Source organism: Buteo buteo, chromosome 5, assembly GCF_964188355.1.
Source record: "Buteo buteo chromosome 5, bButBut1.hap1.1, whole genome shotgun sequence".
Classification (NCBI taxonomy): Eukaryota; Metazoa; Chordata; class Aves; order Accipitriformes; family Accipitridae; genus Buteo; species Buteo buteo.
Window position 1 is genome coordinate 49346640 of NC_134175.1, and position 20660 is coordinate 49367299.

The following is a 20660-nucleotide window of genomic DNA, read 5'->3' on the forward strand; positions in this document are numbered from 1 at the left end:
ATCTCCCCTCTTATGCTTATCTCTTAATCTGTATGTTTCTATATCCACTTCACAGAATCTATCTTTCTTAGGGCCAAAAAAGTTTATTTTCAACAAAAACCATCAAGTAAATCTTCTGTTTCCACTAAGCACTTGCTTACCTCTATGCAGAAATGTGCTGGAGCTAATGCTGTTTTGCATTTGGGATTTCCTACTAGATGTTGACTCACTTTCAGTATTTGATCATTTTTCACTTTTTCTACTTCAGATTCCCACTTTTGGTACTTTCTATGAAGCTTTCCTCCTAAGATTCTCAATTAAGGCTGTAGTCTACACATGTCCTCTAAAAATGAGATCAGCTCATGCTTCTGTATTGGTTCATTAGCCCACAGTGGGGAATTGTTTCTAGTTTTTCCTTACTGAATGTGCTTTGAGATCATGGTATGCCTCGAAACTGCTCTAAGCTGAAAGTACCAGCAACAGCCATTATGCTTTTGTGCCATTAATACAGTTACCTTTTTTTTTTTCTTTTTTTTTTCATTTATGTCCCCTGGAGTATATTCCTGTAATTGTCAGTTACTGGTTCAGATGGGGTCTCCTGCACTGCATGTCTCCCAGACCTATTCGTGTCCCTGTCCTGGCTGAATACCTCTCTGGCTTTAGCTGCAGCTCTGGGATCACGCGTACAGCTCATATTGTGATTCATATCACAGCTGGCACCTGATTCAAACCATAAGCATTTTTAAAGGTAATTGGAAGGTCGTTGCCCAGGTTAAGGAAATAATTCAGCCTCTTCATTTCTTGCAAAGTTGGTATTCTGCATGTGTGCACTGAGGGGATTGTGTGTGGGTTTTGTTGGGTTTTTTTTGTTTTTTTTTTTTTGCTTGGATTACCACTTGTGCTTATTTGTTTCCACTTGCTCATGGGGCTTCTGGTCCTTGTACCCCCTCTTTTTCATGGCTGAATATTCATCTCTCCAGTGCCCAGCCAGGAGAAGGTGGTCTCACCAGGTCATACCTCTTCATATTTTTCTTTTTCCTTGGGCTCCTTTAGTAAAATCTATTTTGTCTTCACCATTGTTGCGGGCAAGCTAGATAATTTCTTTTGCTCCCATGCCACCTCCTTTCTTGGTAAGTCCAGCAAAGCAAGTCCACAGCCTGCTGTCCTTTACTTCTTGCCCATCTCCACCCATCTTTAAGTCAGGAGCTTCTTAGAGACCTGCACGACATATATTGTTTCTTCTTGCCCACTCACTTTAAGCCATCCTTCCTCTCACGTTCCATTTATGAAATATTTATTTTCACAGCTGTTTGTTGCTGACAGCAAATTCTTACTATCACAGTCACTACTCCTCATTTGTCATTGAAATTGTTGGCAGTGCTTGCAGGCAGGTGCCTCTTGCTGCCTTCTCCTGTGTGGCAACTATAGGGCAGCTACAGCAATATAGAGCTCATGTCTGAAGAGCAATTTCCAGTGAGATGCTGGGAAGGACACTGTATCCTTTTCTCTTCCCTTCCTTCTCCTAGTTTCTCAGTTGGCATGGCATCAAACTGGGAACCTAATCACACCAGTGCAACTATTTTGGGAACTTTGTAGGTTCTTTCTGTCCCATGGCATGAAAAACAGCTCCTCAAAGTGAAAAAATTATTAAATTTATTAATTTCTTTAGCTGGGTACAGTTTATTGAGCAAAAATCTAATAATTTCCTAACCTAATCTATTTTTTCACCATCCCTTTGTTTTCATTGACAGTTTTCTGACTTGACTTTCTAGCAACTCACTGTAAGCAAGTGCAGAGAAGTTTGGTCAGTGTGTGTTGGTGGTCAGGGTTGCAGATACGGTTAGTTTGTGACACGAGAATAAGCCTGTATAAGTGTCCTTATCTGATGGCTTCTCACTTCTTTCTGCAGTGGGAAGAGCTTGGAGGTTCCTGAAACCAGTGTTGGACTTCATGTCTAACGTTTGATCTCATGTCAAATATTTTAGGGCCCAAAATACTTGTAGTTTATGTGCTACTGAAAATTAGGGCAACTGCAGCCCTGTAAAGAAAGATGCCTAAGTCATATTTCTCTCATGTTCTCTAGTGATGGATGAAATTTCAACTTTTTGATGAGAGGCTCTTTAAAATAACTTTGAGAGATGCCCATTTCTGTTCTCCCTTAATGATTTCATGTCATAGACTTCAGCTCAATAAACTCCATTTGAGTTCTTTTCTCCTTGAATATCACTTAGTGTTAGTAAATGTTTTGTAACACAACTACTAGATTCTGTGGCAACTCTGCTGGCACTTGGAACTTTGAATTCAATTATTTCCAGCCACTGACATTAAAAAAAAAAAAAAAAGTCTCATCTAACGTGGATTGCTTCTTGTTTCAGGCAAAGAGCAGAGGTGATAACTCTTACATTTTAGCTAATAAAGATTCTAGTATGATAAAGATCTTGCATTAATATTGTGATTACTGTAGTCAAAAACAACAAAGACCCGAGGAAGCGCAACTTCCCAGATCTTAAAATTTTTATATTATAGTTCAGTCAGCTACATATATTATTTAGAAATCCATCTAGATATCACCCCCTCAAAGATTCATTCAAGGGATTTAGGAGACTGTATAGTTCAGTAAAAGCATCATGGCAATCAAACTGTCCAAGTTTCCTTTAAGTCAAAATTCACATTTAAAAGTAGCTCTAGGAGGGATTGTAGCTTTTGCTTCTCATTTAATTTAATCTATTTGAAACAGCCTAGAAAAAAATTACTGAATTCTCAAAGAATGTAATATGCTTTTTTTATCACCATAATATAATTGGGAACTATTCAATACTTTATAAAAATCTCTGAGAACTTTATTAATATCTCTATGAGTAAATTGGCTCCCTGCTTGATTTTTAATTTCTGGTGTTAGGCAGAATATTCGATTTCCCCTTACTAAATGTGCTAACATACTGTTGGCTGTATTCCCTCTTTTCATATATCTGATATTTGGCTAGTGGAAGTGATATATGAGCACTTTGTGATAATAGTTGTTCGTAAGCTGATTTAACAGTTTTTAATTCAACTTCATTAGCCTTAGAGGGGTTGTTTTTTGAGAGATCTTTTCCCGGGATTTAATTTAGGCTCCAATTTTGTCTGCCGCTTGATCATACCTTTCTTTTGCCTGATCATGGCGAATGAAATTATCATCCCTCATCGCGAGCGCCTTAGAGGTTTGGCGGTGAGCTCTGTGCGACTCCAAGGGGCCCTGATTGGATTCGCAGCATTGCAGCCATTTCTCTTTCTCGTGCCCTGATCACAGCAACTTGTTTCCTGCTGCAAAAGCGAACTCAATCTCCTTTTGTTTTGACCTGGAGGGGTAATATGGAGGGACATGTTGAAATTGGTGTATTCCCACTTGTGTTGAGTCTAAAAGACTAACAAGGAAAAAATCAATTCGAGAAGAGCGTGTGTACCCTCTGTCTTCAAATACCTATCTGCTCTAAATCACCTTGCACTTGATTGACCAAACAGCCTCGGTTTTTCACCCAAGAGTCTCTCTAATTGTGGCAACAGTTGCATTAAATTCCCCACCTCAGAAAACAGCAAAGCTCAGGGAGCTGAGAGCTGCCCAGCTACTTTTGGAAAAGGGATGATTACTTAAATCTAGAGATTTCTTAATTTCACCAGCTGCAGTTGCATAGTTAAGTAAGTGTCACTGTTTAGATTATGAAACCGTTTTCAGGATTTTGTTCTTTGTTGTTAAAACTTGCTGCCAGGCAGAAAGTGAATTTAGCTATTTTTTAACCAAGACAAGCCTCAAAATAGAGGAGAAAAAATGTCTTCATTTTAGATGGTACTGAAAATGCAAGCTATTTAACAGAAGAAAAATGTCATGCTATTAGCTTCTAATACAATTATATTACTTTGGTCTTTTGACAAAGTAAAGCCTCAGTGATATTAAATATGAAAAGTTACTACTTTCACAGTAGCAACTTTTCATAAGGAGTTTTGATTTTTTCCACTGAGTTCTAAGAGACTGGCCCATTAATAATGTATGGCATTGCTCACAAGTCACATATGCTTAATAATTAGGAAACATTTGTAAGAAGTTAAAAAGGGTAAGAAAACCATCAGACTATGTGCAAGTCCAAAACTACAGAAGTCTGAGGCTAATAATTACCTGGGCTTCAAAAGCTTTTCAAATTCTAACAACAGATCCTACTTAAAATTAACAACAGACGTTGCACAGAAGAGAATAATGAAAGAAGTCCAATCTCACCATTTGGGATAAAGGATATCTAAATAGATATGAGGGAAGAAAAAAAACCAAAGCTTTAAATATAGCTTCTGGCAATCTTGGCAAGGTTTTCTGAAGGAGACAGTGAGAGATAGGTTCCCAAATATTGCTAAAGTCTAACAGGGGCTAGCTGCTAACTCCTTTAATCCCCCATGCAAATCCTGGCCCATATATATATATATATATATATGCTATGACGTACACTCCATAACCAACAGCGTCACAGTATATGAAGAATTTCACCTACACAGGAGGGTTAAAATCTTTGAATTCTGCATTTCAGTGATGAAACTGGGAGTCACTCTTTGATTTTACTCTTTGTTTTGATTAAACAGACTCCTCATGACCGCACTAAATATGGTTTGAAATATTTTTCTTCCTTCCAGTGAGCTGTCAACAGGGGAGCCCTGGGTCAGAGCAGGACCCTGCTGTGGTGCCCAGCACAGAGAGGATGGCGTTGCAGTGGAATAACATTGTCCATCCACTTGAGGTTCAGTTTTGTTTCAGCACAGACGTGTAGAATTAAGCAATATAAATATTGATATTATTTTTTTTTTTTCCTTGACATAAGTGCCAGTTAGATGAGATGGATCAAGAAAAATACTAAATTCTGAACTCAACAGAAACCTAATGCTGGAAACAACTTTTGAGCCTGAGAAGGATAATTTGGGGAAAGGCTGAGAGGAAAAAAAAAAAATATCAGTGGCCTTAGCCATTACCTCCAAATCCCCTTTCCCTATCTGTATTTCAAAAAATCCAGTATAGGATACTCCAAGGAAATCTTTTTCTCCATTCTCACATGGTCCTCATTACTAAGGATGTGAAAACATTTTAAGAAATATATTCTCACCACTCCTCACTGGAGAGTTAGGGCAGTACTAAGCAGCATTTCTAGAGATGAGGGCTTGAGGCATGGAAAGACTATATGACTCATCCGTGATCAGACAAGTCTGTGATAGCAAAGAAAATTGAAACTCCTCAAACTCTAGTCAGTGAGCCAAAAATATGCTGTGTAAAGCAATGAGCAGTTTTGTCTGTTTTCTTGGTGGGGGGTGGGCAGTGTATGTGTGTGTGTGTGTTATTCTTGCTATTTATTCTGAATTTTGGCATTGAAACTAAGGCAGCATGATCATGCTCATGCACTTGCAATAAAATTAATGCAATAAAAAATTGAAATTAAAACATATAAAAAAATTGCAATTAGAGAACTACAAGAAAATTAATGCAGAGTAGAATGCAAAGACTGTGCCGCAGCTGTTGAGCCTGGCGATCAGGTCCATGCTCAGAGTTTGTGGAGAGCTGTTTGTAAATCTGGGTGAGAGTAAGGTGGCTTTGAGGGAGTGCTACAACTTTTTGTACAAGTTTGGCTTCTGGGATTGCCCTCTGAGTGCAGCAAAATTAGGAGATGCTCCTGCTCAGAACCTGAGTCCTGGCTACTTTTTCTATCCGTCTTGTGCTACGTGGAGCCCAGGACACTGGAGGAACGCACCTCGAGATCTGGAATTAAACTTTCAGTTGAGCTGGAGATTCATATACAGATGTAAAGCACGGGGAATGGATGTGCTCTTCAACCAGCCAGTTGTGTCATAGACATATAGGACTGCAAAAAACCCTGAGCTTAGCGATTACTATTGGCCCTTTCATTCCTTTTCATGCACAAAGCTGCCTTTGCAGACATAGCACAATATCTGCCTCGGTTCTGTGTAACAAAATTTGGGAGCAGGGAGAGGTCTCATTAACTCCTCAAAGCTGATTCTTACTCATAGCTAGAACAACAGCACGAAAACTCAAGCAAATCTTTGCCAACACCTGGAAGTTTTTGCAAAAATCAAGCGATGTCTCAATGAAGAGCTCAGCTGCCACCCAGCAGCTCCATCAACTGCTTTGCGGACAGAGTCCGCCCCAAAATTGCCTATGATTCAGCTTAATCCATGGTTCCATAAACATAGCATGCTTTGCTGGTATATGCTCCTAATATAGATATAATCTAAGTAATGAATATTAAATTTCTAGATAGCGTTGTGACCTGATAACAGAGAGAAGACAAACTGTTCCATGCCCAGTGAAGCTGACTAGTGTACTATAAAGTATTACTAGTTTCACACTGCATTCCTGTTGTAGCTTTTCAACATGCTTTGTCATGGACATGAAATTATTTCTCACACAATATAATGACAGGATACTTCCAGTGCATTGCTCTGGACTGTAAAAGTTGGGCCACATTAATAGTATTTCCCTGTTTTCTGTATCACTACTCAAGAGTTTCTTTTTTTTTTTTTCTTGCCAAGAAGGGAAATGAGACCCGTGTTGCTTCAGGCTGTAAATTATAAATGAGTAGCATGATCATCTGTAACTTCGAAGCAAAGGTCAAAGGAATTTTTTTGTATTTTTTCTGTGTTCTTTAACTGGATCTTCTTTGATGTTTACACTGCACATACATCATGATCATTATATCCCGCACTCTTGCATCATTAATGCAACTACAAACGAGATGACTCAAGTTATGAACAACCAGCGCTTCAGTCTAATGCAGACAGATATGAAGGAGGAAAATGAGCTAAATAAAAATACTTACTGAAGGGATTGTTCCCTGTTGTAAATGCACTTAAAGAGAGTATGACTAAATGAGAGGATACTGTTCCTTTCTGGAGTCATTTTCCAACCCAGCAAATCTTTGTTCATTGATTTGTAAAATAAGAGAACATTTTGGGGTAAAAATAAGGAATCTGAATACCTTTCAGCAATATTTCATTATATGCCTACTTGTGTCATGAAATTGAGCTAGTAACAGTTTGCTTTAAATTTTATGTGGCACACTTAACTAGTTCTCTGCATAGACTGGAAAGCTGCAGAATTCCCTGGGAAAGTCTCAGCATTACCAAACCATGAGGACACGGGTTTTATTTGAGGCGTAAAATAGAACAATGTGTTATTTATTTAAAAAGTGATTTTCTTATAGAAGTGGGTTTGTAAGAACACGCACACCTCGCAGAAAACCCCACAGCTGATTCAGTGCTAATTTACTGTCCTTTTTCTCGTGATTGCAATGGGTTTCACGTACACTTTTGCTACTGCAGGGAGAGATGTCAGCCGTAGAGCAGCCTTGGGAGGCTGCGGGTACCTGGGACTGGCAGAATGGGTTTTATCTGCAATGAAAAGGATGTAACTCTAAAGTCCTGTTATTAACAAGTTTAAGGTGTTTTTAAACCCCAGCACATCATATAAGTCTTCCACATTATGCGCTCTGCAAAGATTATGGTTTGGAATTCAAAATCAATTTAGATCTTGGTGCCTTTGTTTTTGAAGCAGGAATAGTCAAAATGGTGACTGCATTTCAAAATACTCATTTTGCATGCAGAGCAACGACTCCTTAATAAGAAATTTTACTGCAGTATCTTAATGTGCAGTTTTATTGCCTATTATTTTTAGCGAGCATTTATAAAGCCTTATGTTTGGGGTTTAACACCTTAGCTATTTCCCATCATAACAGGTTGAAATTTGGCACAGCAGTGGCAACCTTCATTTCAAAATTTTCACAGAAAATTGTAAACAGCAAATTGCTAATTTGTAAAGATTTTGTTAATTTCCACACTTTGAAGCCTGTCAACTTAAATGTCAAATAATGTGACATCCATATGGACCATTAGATCAATGAGACTGTAGGACAAGAGCTGCCTCAAAGTGCACATCCTGTAGTGACACCTCTGAAGTTCTAGAACAGCCAAAAATGAGGAAAAAAAAAAAAAGAAAAAAAAAGAAAAAGCAAATTGTCAAAGTTATGGTAGGAAAGGGTAAGACAGCTAAAACTGTCTTTAAAAAAATCCTTCATTCTGTCATTTTGGAAAAGTTCTGAAATTTCAGTTTCCAAGTTGCAAATGTGGTGCTGCAGCAGAGATCTGGTTTTAAGCCAGCTTCAGAGTTAGCAAGTTTTGAGCATTCAAAATGCAACCAGAGTGCTTTTCATCAGGCTTTATCTGGGTAATACTCTGGTTGATGTTTATTGTGTCTTTGACTTTAGGATGTGGTCCAAATAGAACATAGTATTGTTTTCTCCTTGCTAGAGACTAATAGTCCAAATGTTGTATTTCCCATGGATTTTTTTTCTCTTTAAAACTTTTGGAATTCATGGAATGTATGTGCCATTGACATTAATATTATGTTGTAGAAACATACAGTATTCAGGGTTTATAGTAAAATGTTCTATATATATTATACAGTTCATATTAAATAGCTGGAATATCCTTTATGATTCAAGGCATCAGTAACTGAGTCACTTGGGCAGAAGCTGCATTATACTTTATTTGGGGTATATTCATTTTGGCAATGTAATATCTCATTTAAAATGAATGTATATTGCACTATTGATTTTCATGGGTTTTAGAATAATAAAAACATCATGCAGCAATAAAGAAAAAAGCATGCTTTTTTTGTATACACTATGTTTGGATGCAGCTCAGAGCCTTTCATGGAAGTAAACATAAAACCTATGTTGTTATACAGAAATACAAAGTACTTTATTTTACACTATGCGGTATTCATATAACAAGTTTTTAACTCAAATGTGGTCTTAATTCTGCAGAACTAAGCTCTTTTAAGCATACTGCAAGGAAGTGCTCCTGCTTTAGAGAGGGGCAATGTCTGTTTTTCCTTGTTTACTTCCAGGAAGGCCAACCTACCGTGAGTTTTACTTATAGATTTTTTTTTTTTTTCATTTTACTATTACTATTACCAATTGCCAGCCTAACAACTCTGCTACCTGGCACAGAGAAAACTGAGCAAAGCCTTGGAAGAAATGGTGTTCAATATATCCAGTCCTGGAGACCTTAGAAGGTCAGGAAGGAGTCTGCGGCGGTCACTTCCTAATATTGTAATAACATTGATACACGGGAAATTTCAAGTAGTACTCACGTTTTTAGTCACTGATATTACCATATACTGAGTTAAGAAGTAGAGAAACCAAGGGAGGTGGGAAGAGACTGCTTGATTTTGCAATATTGAGTTTATCTGTGGTGCCTTGGGCAGTAGGTGATCCAGTGCATCCAGCTGCTTTGGAAAACTGTTTATAGCTATGTCCTTGAGCATATTTTTCAACAAATATGGGTTAAAAATTTATTGTCAACTTAATGTACAAGCTTGGATAAATTATTTTTAAAGTAATTGCTCTTTAATTATTATTTTTTTCTCTGGAGATCATCTTAAAAAAACCCTCATTTTTGGATTGAACTGGTTTGGTTTTCATTTTAAAGAAGGTTTTTTGAATAATAAGTTTGGTTCAGGTGAAGAAAAGTTTACTCAGAATTCACACTGCTGCCTCATAGTAAGGAAAAGGCAATGCTTGCACAATCCTTCTTCTGAGGTTCTATTTGTCTGTCTGCTGTCCATCTCTAACCCCTTTTCTTGGTGAAATTAAGTCAGATTTTATAACACCTTTCAGCTTTCAGCATTCATTAAATTAAGTTTAAGGGGGGAGGGGTATGGAGGTTTGAATTTAATGCCTTGGAACAAAACAGTGGAAATATTTCCATTCTGTTTTTTATTTTGTGAAATGAATTCAGACAAAATGGATATTGTTAGAAATCAATAGTTAATTGAAAGATGTGGTCCATTTTATCATTAGTAGTCAAAGAGAAATACCCAAATAGTAATATTAAGGTTTTAGTGCTAGCTATTTATAGAATTTATTGCATTTTTATATCATTGTTAGAAATACAATGTATTGTTAGAAATGTATATATGTCTTAATCTTACTTATATATTTCTTAGCTCTCAGATCTAAATTAAAAGATATTATACCAAGATAGCTATTAATTTACTTTCTTTAAAAATTCTTAGGCTAATCGGCTGGTGGGGTCATGACTTCAAAACACGATTCCTCATGGAAAACAGTATGTATTGCTGCACTTTCTATTTTATCTTATTTGATGTATTTATGTATAACCAGCTTCACTTTTATAGTAGTTTGAGTAGAAAAGATAGAACTTTGCATTCCATCACTTATGTTAAAGGTATTAAACTAAACTCATCCCAAATATGTAATGCAATGGAGTTAACAAAATACATGTGGGAATAAATTTGGTCTCTGGGCATATGGGTCTGACTGTCTGCTTGTAGACATTTTGCTGAAATAATACCTTCAAACTGCAGATATAGAATATGGATGAAACTTTCAAATTATCTCAGTGAATTAAACTTGTAAGTCTCTGAGGAGCAAGGATCTGCTATCATTCACTTGGGTAATATCTTACTTTAGGATTAGTTCCACTGGAATTAATGAGAAATTATATAAATAAAGGTAAGGCAACCTGACATAAGTCATGAAATACCACTAATGTTTCAGCATCTCCAAATTCCTTGCACTAGTGAAGGATGGGTTGTAAGACAAAACCAAACCTGCTCTGAAGTAGCTAAGTATTTATTGTTCCAATGTGAAATGAGGACTCCTTTCCAAATCTGACAGCTAGGCTGTTCAGCTCCATTCTAAAGTATGGCAGAGAGAATATCCTGAGGGATCGGGAGGAGAAAGGAGCTTTTTGGTTTGATTGGTTGTTTTGGTTTTAATATATTTTTAATTTTCTGTGGCAGGGCCTATTGATGGGACTTTGGCTGGAGAACACCTCTCTAATAGCCTCAGTCTGCTCTTTGTTTTCTGACCAAATGTAAGAGAGTGGCACTATGGAAAGCCAGCAGGAGACACAAATTGCCTTGAAATACTGTTAGAAGAAGAAAAACGTTGTTTATTCATTTCCATGGGCAGTTTATAGGGGAGAGGTTGGGCAACGATCATTATAAAATTAGCCAGTCTGCTGTGCGTGAAAAACATTGCCTCCGCAGCATCCTCTCGCTCTGGTGCTGGAGCATGAAATATAAACGGTGACACAGAACTTACAGCAAGGCTTTATAGATTTATTAAATAGATTTTGTGAAATTTCACAGCCTAAAGTCTATGCAACTTCTCTACGTGGCCTGAAGCTACACTTAGCCGCATATGCGGTCTCCCATGTGTCTCGTCAGTTTAATAAAGTTAAGGAACATGATTCCCTGCTCGTGCACCGTGGCTCCGCATGAGCGTGCCTCTGCTGACTCGGAATTTCTCTGGTTTGTGCCAGTGTTCAAAGAGATTCAAGTGTAAAGGTGGTTTTAACACACACCATTTAAACAAATTAATTGCAGTTCTCTAGTTCCCATGAAGCTGCTAATGAGGTCTTCTGCTGGATAAAATTGGGCTTCTCTCGAAGTTAAAAGTATTAGCTGTGAATAGATTACTATTTCCTTTTAATGACTGATTCCTACAGGCCACATTAGTGAAATATTTTATTGCGTGAGGACAGACTTCAAGATAAGGTCCAATCCTTTAAAAGGAAGAAATCAAAAACACTAATATAAGTTATTCATTTTCCAGAATTACAACTAAGTAAGGGAATTAATGGATTTCGGTTATCAAATCCTCCAATTTTACTGGTCTGTGCTCTGCAAGCTAGTTTAGAGGTAAGTAATTGCTTGACTTTGAGCTTGAATTTAAGAGTATAAAAACATTAAATTAATGTTACGTGTATTATTGCTATCTCCCTTAAAAAAATTTGCAGAATAGTTGAAAAGTGAAGGGGGGCATGACGACTAAAACCAAACAAGATAACCCCAATGACCCTAAGACACCAAGGCCTTTAATAAATATACTCATCCCTTTACTGTTCCCACAAACTTTGCTGTTGGACCCCAGTATAGATGGGGTTTGCACCTCCGAGCCCGACCGCTGGCACTGGCTTTGCCCCGGCTGTTTGGGGCTCGATACAAACAGTGACTTTCCCGTAGAGATATTCAGAGCTTGCCTCAGTGCAACTCGTGCAAAGGATGAGTTCAAGACGTTCCTACGAAGAAATGGCGTAACTGAAAACTTGCATCCAGAGTTGCTTGTACATCTATTTCCCTGAGCAAAAGAGACTTAGCTCCTTTATGAAAGAAAATGGATGCGGCCACTGGGTGTCCTGGAGTCTAAATTGAACCTGTCATCTGCTGTAGTCCCTTTGATTTCAAACAGAAAAGACAGAAGCTGCCTGTGAACACATCCTAAAAGGGGAATCCCTGAGTGTGGTATAGCTTCAGACTGTTTCTTCTTTCATGGCCTCATTAGTTTTCTGGTGGCCAAAGGAGCAGAGCCCCATCCCTGACCTGTCTCTATACGAATCACTGAGACCGTGGCTGTGGAAAGGGCGGTTCTGCCATACAGAGCTAATCCCTTTCTTTCTGGGAAGGTGTGAGCCGTGTGCTGAAAGCCCTCTGGTCCGCCTTGGAGAGCACAAATCAGCCCGGTCTGAAGGCATGTAGCTGTTCTCCAAACTCCTTTTATCACGCTGCGTTTCATACCGAGACATGGCAGCATTTCTCTTATGGATGGTTCGCCCCTGAAATTCAGGGCTCTAGGTCTTGGTGGCTGAAAAGGATAGTTTTACATAGATTTCCTTACTATATGCTATATATGCTACTCTATTAAATTTTTTTCCTAAGCTGCTTCTCAAGCCAGCCTTGGTTAACAAGGTTTTGCCACCAGCGTAAATGGGAGAAATTTATTTCTGCTAGCATTCCATTAATGCTAGTGTAACGGCAAAGCCGATGCTGGGATAAAGAGCAATGTCCATAGGCTGTGTGTCCCTCTTCTTTATTTACTGAAAAAGCAGTATCTTAAGCAAACAAAGTCAGAAAACCGCCAGTTGTGTGCTCTCCGGCTTACACGCAACGCTGAAGGACTGCAAAGGGCACAACGATGCTTCTTGTTCCATCTGACAATTTATTTTGTTAGTCCTTAAACATCCAATATATTTTTTTAAACTTTATGTGACCTTCGAGAGAAGCTGAAAGCTATTCTGCTATGACCCAGATTGTCAGTGCTCCAGTTTGTGTGGGTTGATGTCGTTTAGCCCACTGCAGGGAGCCTCAAACAATGAGGGCTGAGCAGTTTCCATCGCCTCCCCTTTCCGTGCCTGCATTACCTTTTGGCACAGCCAGGATTTCCCAGTGCTAATTGCTCTAATACAGTGGGAAACAGAGTAGTTTTCATGTCTGGCAAGAGATGGCTAGTGAAATTGCATGCCACCTTCACTGGGACACATTAAGCAGAAGGCAGTGTTTCCAATGGAAACAATGAAAACTGCAAGTGTTAATGGCTGTTATTCCTCAATAATGCTTAAAGTGACTGTTATGGCAGTAGCTGCTCCCTTTTAGGGAAAAAAGGGGAGCGCTCTACAGCCACATTTAAAAGATCTTTTTCAAAAAATTTCGCCCAGGAGGCCAAATATTCCTTGCACAAAGCCTGAGCAAACAGATTTTTGCATGCAGCCTAAGGAGATCCATCCCTCATACTGCTGCAAAGCCCAGAGGAACAGGAGGCAGGTCTCCATTTTACCTCCAGTAATGTGCCGAATAGTCGTGTGGATGCTCTGCCTGCCTGCGTGGTGAGGGAAGCACCTCCTGATTTTTTTGTTGACCTGTGCAAGTACTGACTGCTGACGGCTCTGGTCCCTGTCACATTCATTTCTGTCTCCGTGCAAAGCCTGTCTTACAGCAGCCATATTTTGTTCCACAGAAAACACACGTAGGGGCTTTTGGGTTTGTGCAGCATCTCGTGGTTGGGACGGCATCACCAAGTAATACTTGGGATATTCTACGAACGAGTGATTTCCAGGTGCTGCTGGAAACCAGACTTTGCTGTATTTTGAGTGGGATTTCGCAGTTACCTCTTTATACACTCTTCCAGGTTATGATATAAGCAATCTTAAAAGTGTTACTCCTTCAATGTGGAGCAGTGATTTCTTGAGAGTGAAGACCATGGATTTTCAGACAGGACCTCTGCCTTGCCTCTGATTTTGCAGCTGCAGTCAGTGGAGACATAATCGTCCATGAGCAGTGATATTGCATTTATGTGCCAGAAAGTGATTGGAAGTGACTATCGGGTACTTGCCTGTCTATATCTTGTAATTTTTCCCTGAAGCTACTTGCATGGGAAGAAGAAAAGGGAGGGTTTGAGGAAGGCAAGGGTAAATTGTTTCCGGGGTCACAATTTCCATTATTCCCTGTAACTGAGCCTTTCCAGAGCACAAGCAGAAGCTGTCTTGCCTTCCCCTGCTCCCAAACTCTTCTGCCACAACATTGTCTATTCTTGTTTGTGCGGCAAAGTAGCACTGCCATTTTTAAGCAATCACTTTTGCATGTCTCATGATGTTTTGAGTTTTGCAACTCACCAGTCCTTGTAGCTGTGTAAGAGCATAGAGCTGTTAAACGAGAATCAAGTGAATATTTTTTCTTCACGTGGACTAGCAGAGATGAAGCCTGTACAGTACTTAAAGCAGTAAAGTCAATAAGTTAGTATAAATTTTGTGTTTTCAAAGCCAAGAATTTGTAGATCAGTCATGACATTTCAGTCTGGACCCTTTGATTTTGTTACTTGAGGTTTATACAAGGAAAAACTTGTATGTGATTTTGAGTTTTGTGCAGCCCTGTTGCATGTATAGAGAATTTATGGATCCTCTTCAGCTATGCAAATGAATGCTCTCGTAGCAAACTGTTTTTGTGTGCAAGTTCATTTATGCCGATATGGATGTGTGTAAAACTTTTTAACAGTAGACAGAAATGTCTTTCATTATCTAAAGTAATAACATTATCCTGTGTTTTCAAAAGCCCAATCCTGCCATGTTTATGTGTAATGTCTGTGTGAGATTACCACTTGATTCCAGTGATAATGTGTAGAGAAATCTGCTACCCTTTTAGTCTTCTTTACTTCCTTTTTATTTTCTATAGCAATGCATTACCATTCTAATGATTTAAAATTATTATAGGTTTTTGGTCAAACTACAATGAAAGCACTGAGAAGGAAATCCATTCTACTCACCGGTTACTTGGAATACCTGATAAAACATTACTACAATGAGGATAAAACAAATCCAGAGAAGCCCTTTGTAAAAATAATCACGCCATCTCAGATTGAGGAGAGAGGATGCCAACTCACGCTATCTTTTTCCCTTCCAATCAAATCTGTGTTTAAAGAGCTGGAGAAGAGAGGAGTAGCTGTGAGTAAATCAAACTTCATCTTCTTATGGTCTCTTTTGTGAACCTATACCATAACAAAGTAATAATTTTGCTTTTATTCAAATATTTTCTCATATAAGGCCAAAAAAGAATGGGAATGATGAAAGTTGCTTACATAGCTACTTCAATCCTTAATTGTGTAAATAACCAAATAAGTGGAGTTATTTTATAAGTTGTTAGTCTGTATATTGTCCTTTCTTGATTTATTTCCTGTAGTTCTGTGATTAGCACCCGGGAGTCACTACTGAGGTTAGAGCTGCTTTATGGGTGCATTATGGTGGGAGACATTATGGATCTGAAGCTGATGGTCTGAACAGGAAAGATAGGGGGAAAAAAAAAAAAAAGAAAAACCCAAATCACTGGGAAAAACAAAAATATGAATATGTCAGAGCTGTCTAGTGCAACGTACTGCCTGCACAAGGCTTCTCCTATTTAGGGTGCTTGTCTGACGACAAGGAGCTCTGAACCTCCACCAGCCCCTTTCCTGATCTGCCAGTGAGCAAACCCTTGCTCTTCGCAAGGCATCGAGGTGGAGGAATTAAAAAGCTGTTGTTTCTTTAGAGATATCTTTTAGCGCTCAGAAAAAGAGGCTGCTGAACGGCAGTGCCGTGTAAAGGCATGGTTAATTGTGAGCACTGCTCAAAAAGAATAAAAGCTAAATTTAAGGCTATACATTTGGTGATTTAGAAGTGCTGGGAGGTGAGGCTGATAGCGTAATGCCATATAAGTGATATATGAGTTTTATTTCTGCTGGTGACTTGTGTGTCCCCAAAGGGCAACTCTTCTAGGCTAAATATGCCGCTGTTTTGGTGCTGCCAGGGAATTCCAGGAACTGCTGCTTTTAAGAGGGCATGGGGCCTTACACTGTTGGCTTGTCTTCGCAATGCAGTAATATGCTTCAAATATGAGAGATTATTCTATTCAGCAAAATGTTTGAATTCCCAGACGGGCGGAAGAAAAATACTGCAAGCCCTGAGACATTACTTGTACCTGTAGTAAAAGACACTCTATCATACTGGCACGTTTCTGTTTTGTGGTGGCTTTTTTGTCACCTGTGTACCTCTTCAACTATGGGTTGCTATAGGTGCTAAGGTAAATTATGGGGATGCGTAGCTGGTTTGGAGCCCTTCAATGGCACCGCTAGAGTCCTGCCCATCCTGAGCCTCGCATCCTTTTTTAGGCAACACACTACTCTTCTTGTTATGTTCTTCCCAATAATGCTCCTCACAGTAGTTTCTTGGGGGTCCCAAAGTTTTTACGTGTGTCCCCTTGTCAGTCTAGTCATTCTTCCTTGAAGACAAGGATGACGTTTAAAAATGTAGTCTGACAGATAAATAAGAAGTGACCTGAATTTACTAAGCGTTCCCTTTCTTTTTTGCAGTGTGACATGCGAGAACCAAATGCTCTTCGTGTTGCCCCAGTTCCTCTCTACAATTCTTTCCATGATGTGCACAGATTTATTGAAATCCTGGGATCTGCAATTACATCTTCAAAACAAACAGCAAACAATACTGCGCTATCTGGTTCTTATTGATGGCTCAGCTGTATCTTTTAATCTATTTCTGACTAAGATGCATTTATCCCGCTGAGCAATTCTTTGCTTCAAGTAGACTGAGCTATATCCCATGCAATTTGCAAAAAAATGACTGTGCTTGAATAGTTATTTACAACAGACATAGTTTTATTAAAGCTCATATTTCCACTCTGCTTTGACTTTGACTTCATGAATTAGTATGCTTTGTATATTTTAATGGGGCTTTTCTTAAACATTTTATGTAGTTTTATTACATTAGCTTTGAGAAGCATGGAAGAATTGCTATCAACTAGAACAGGAATGAAAAAAAAATCCCTTCTTTATTATAAAAATGATGCATAATAAAAAGTGGAAAATAGACAAATCACCAACTGTTAAAAGATACAGTCCAATTTACATTTTTAATTTATCAATTCTATTTAAAGTACATGGTATACTTGAAGAGTAAAAGTTGCACAATTAGTTGTTTCAAAACAGTTAAGTGCTGCATACTGAATTTTTCAAAGGGCCCAACATTTTGAAATTCTAGTTTAATTAATGATTTAATTGAAGAATGTATTTACATTGCAGATACCTTCTTTGGTGTGATGCAGTTGGCTAAAACAAAACATTTACTCTTTATCTTTCTAGGTAGTCATCTTGGAGATTATATGCTTGAGAAAGCTGAGAACAATTTTAAATTCGTGTAAGCCAGCGTAAAGGGCTGTATGAGCACTTACTTCAGTTTTAAAAAGGCTTACTTCGGGTTAGGCAAAATGAACTCTGAACTGTTTAAGCAGCAGCAAAATATCTCATTGTTAACTTAGTGTGGTCCAAATTTTTACAGAGATTTGCACTAGGCGGCTAAGAGCAATGAAGAAAAACTGCTTATGTTTAACCAACACTTTACCCGGAGTTGTTTGAAGACATAAATAACACCTTGGCATAATTGGCAACTGAGCTTCTAAGTCTGGAGCTATTTAGCGTGTACCCTTTTTCAAGAATCAGCTAAAACATTCTCTCTGATGATAATCAATGTGCCTGATTTTTGGTATGAAACACTTGGAAAATTACTTCTGATAGTGCTTCTTTTTATTCTTCTTCAAGGATGAGAAAGGATTTGGGGGTAGAAGTGAGGACTACTCCATTTTGGCCCAAAGGCATTTTTGCTGGTTAAAATTTTCACACTCTGAGCATCTCCTGCTGCACAGAGAAACCCAAGGGCCTTCACAGTGTCTACCTGTGCTCTAAAATTCCCCAAAGATGGGTAGTTTTAAAATCCTTGCTGCAGTAATACCTGTTTCATCGGTTGTAATGTGTAGGGGAAAGCTGAAAGAACTGCAGATAAAGCATTTGTTGGTATTTTTAGCAGCAGTGAAGAGTAAGAACAGCTTCTTAAACTAGAATATTGTTATAAAGAAGAGCACAGGAGTCTTAATCTGTTGGAAAGCCCTGGCTCACTCGAGAGGTTTTGATTACGTTGACGTCATCGCTCCTTAATTCCGCTGAGGCTCTATCATTGTATTGCAGACCAGGTATCTGTAGTTCAGTGGCTGCGGTTTTATTTTTATACTTGCATCTGCAGCACAGCTACTTTCATCTGTCAAGTGACACGATCTGAGAAGGACCGTTTTCCATAAAGTGACTGTTGATGAAAAAAGCACCGAATATATAACTGTGACGGTCGACAGTGTTGAAAAAGGTTTTAATTCACTGCCAGTGCCTTTGAAGCACTTGTGCTGCTGTACAGCTCTGGCTAACAGTCACTTATGTCTTCCCTATAAAGTTAGACAAGCTTAATATAAAACCAGATATGACACTAGGTCATACTATAAAATATCATATTTTGATATCAGCTGAACCTTGGTTGTGCGACAAACCCAGGAAAAGAACCTCAAAATCTTGTTCGAAATAGCACCTAGGCATCAGGTTTGGACTAGCTGTCTCGGAAGTTGCAGGGAGATAAATGGTGAATTTTGAGGGCGCAGTTTGGCATCTGCCTTAAATTCACAGCATTTCCTTGTGTCTCTGATTGAGGAAAGTGAACTAAACACGGTAGGTAAAGTACTTACTGAATCTATACAGTACAGGTTTTGAAAGATAACAGATTATTAATAAAAGCTTAGTAGTATTTTGTCTTTTAGTAACATTTCAGGCTACAGGTACAAATATTGACTTTCTAAATAAGCATTTGTGTTCCATTTGATGGATTTGATTAAATTTGGTGCGTCAAAACTCACTTATTTCAATTTTTCTGAATTACCTTCTCTTTTTTAACCTATGAGCTGTGAGGTTAAACATGAAAGCTCCTTGCTTTTATGTGCATATATATAAATTCAGAAAGCTATTTCCAAAAAGTGAGGGAAGGCTATATTGCATTTTACTGAAACAAAATTGCCGTGTAAGAACCAGTTTCACATGGTCTTTCCCTATTTGTAGTAAAAGTTTTGCAAAATGAATAATACTGAAAGTTAACATTAGGTGTCAGTATTTTACATATTATTTAGCAAGAGAATATCAAGTGAAAGAGCTTCTGTGCAAAAAAAAAAAAAAAGAATATTATGATCTGCTTTTTCAAATGCTCTAAGTTATCACAGTTAGAGTAATATCAGGAATAATTGTGTGTGAAATAATTAGTTGTATATACCCCGAATGCTTCTTGCTAGTTCCATCTCTGATTTAAAATTCAGTATTAAGTACTATTGCTTTCTAATTGTGATAACATTTAGTTCCTGGATTGTCTGAAGAAATTACATTTTTCAAATTAAACTGCAAGACATGGGTGTCTGTAGATGACAGAAAATCGATACCCAGGTAGCGTGGTAAAATGCCTACAAAATGAAGGAAGGTAAACATGAATATGTAGATCCCTGGTTGTATGTGATCTTTCTCAGCACAACATTATTTAGTACTGTACAGATCTCTCAAACTCACTGCAACTCTTGAAAACATGAAGGAAAAATACTGTAAGATCCATTTGTGCATTTTTTTACCCTGTTTTGCCATGGGAAGGCTAAGGAGAAGGCAAAGTCCTCTTTCATAAGCAGAAAAGGATGTTTTTGTCTTCCAAAAGAGCAGTGTACTATGAGGGAAGAAAAAAGTATGACATACAGTTATTTTCTCATCTGAGCTCACCGCGTGACTGAGAATGGGAAGGACATGACCCATCTGAAGAGCTTAAGATACAAAACATTGGGAGACCTTGGTTTGACTACTGCAGAATCCACCTCGCTTTCATTTTATCAGCAGAGTTATTATACAAGGGTAGATTAAGCAAGAAAGATGAAAGGAGAAAGACAGGATGGAAGATAATAAAATTATTAATTTTTTAACCTACATTACAGTATATTAGGGTCATGTTCCCAAATACAACTGGGTACAAGTGGGAATTCCCTGTGAAATTCTAGCCCCAGGGATAGGGATGGGCCTTGGTTGTGTTCGCAAGAGTCAAAATAAGCATCTAGGGCTAAATCTGCAGAAAGACCTTACAGCACATGTAACCATCAAGGCAGTGACAGCAATATAATGAAGATGTGGCCGAGATAGGTGTGTTATTTCATATACCCACTTATAAACCCCACTCGTTCCAGATGCAATTAACATGTCATGATCTAATGTGCTTCAGAGGGAGCTGACCTGCTCGGAGACCCCTAAAAATCTCAGCAGGTTCCCATCTGAACCTCTAGGCACCCAAACTGATGAACGTAGGTTTCTGAAAAGCTAGCCCCTCTCTACGACCAGATGAGAGACAGTTTTGCACTGTAAGCTTAAACTTTTGTCAATATTTGTGAAATATATTTAGAAAGCTGATTCAGAAATGAATAA

The 20660-nt window shown here is 38.4% G+C and overlaps 1 protein-coding gene across 1 annotated transcript in view; it reads left to right on the forward strand.

The window, feature by feature from the left end:
• Nucleotides 1-16991, forward strand: part of KYNU (kynureninase) — a 58343-nt gene extending 41352 nt beyond the window's left edge. The window contains exons 11-14 of the mRNA XM_075029380.1: nucleotides 10079-10131; nucleotides 11646-11731; nucleotides 15073-15303; nucleotides 16704-16991. Of these exons, the coding sequence (XP_074885481.1) occupies nucleotides 10079-10131; nucleotides 11646-11731; nucleotides 15073-15303; nucleotides 16704-16856 (523 nt within the window). The 3' untranslated portion in view covers nucleotides 16857-16991. The remainder of the gene's footprint in view (nucleotides 1-10078; nucleotides 10132-11645; nucleotides 11732-15072; nucleotides 15304-16703) is intronic.
• Nucleotides 16992-20660: the final 3669 nt, after the last annotated feature.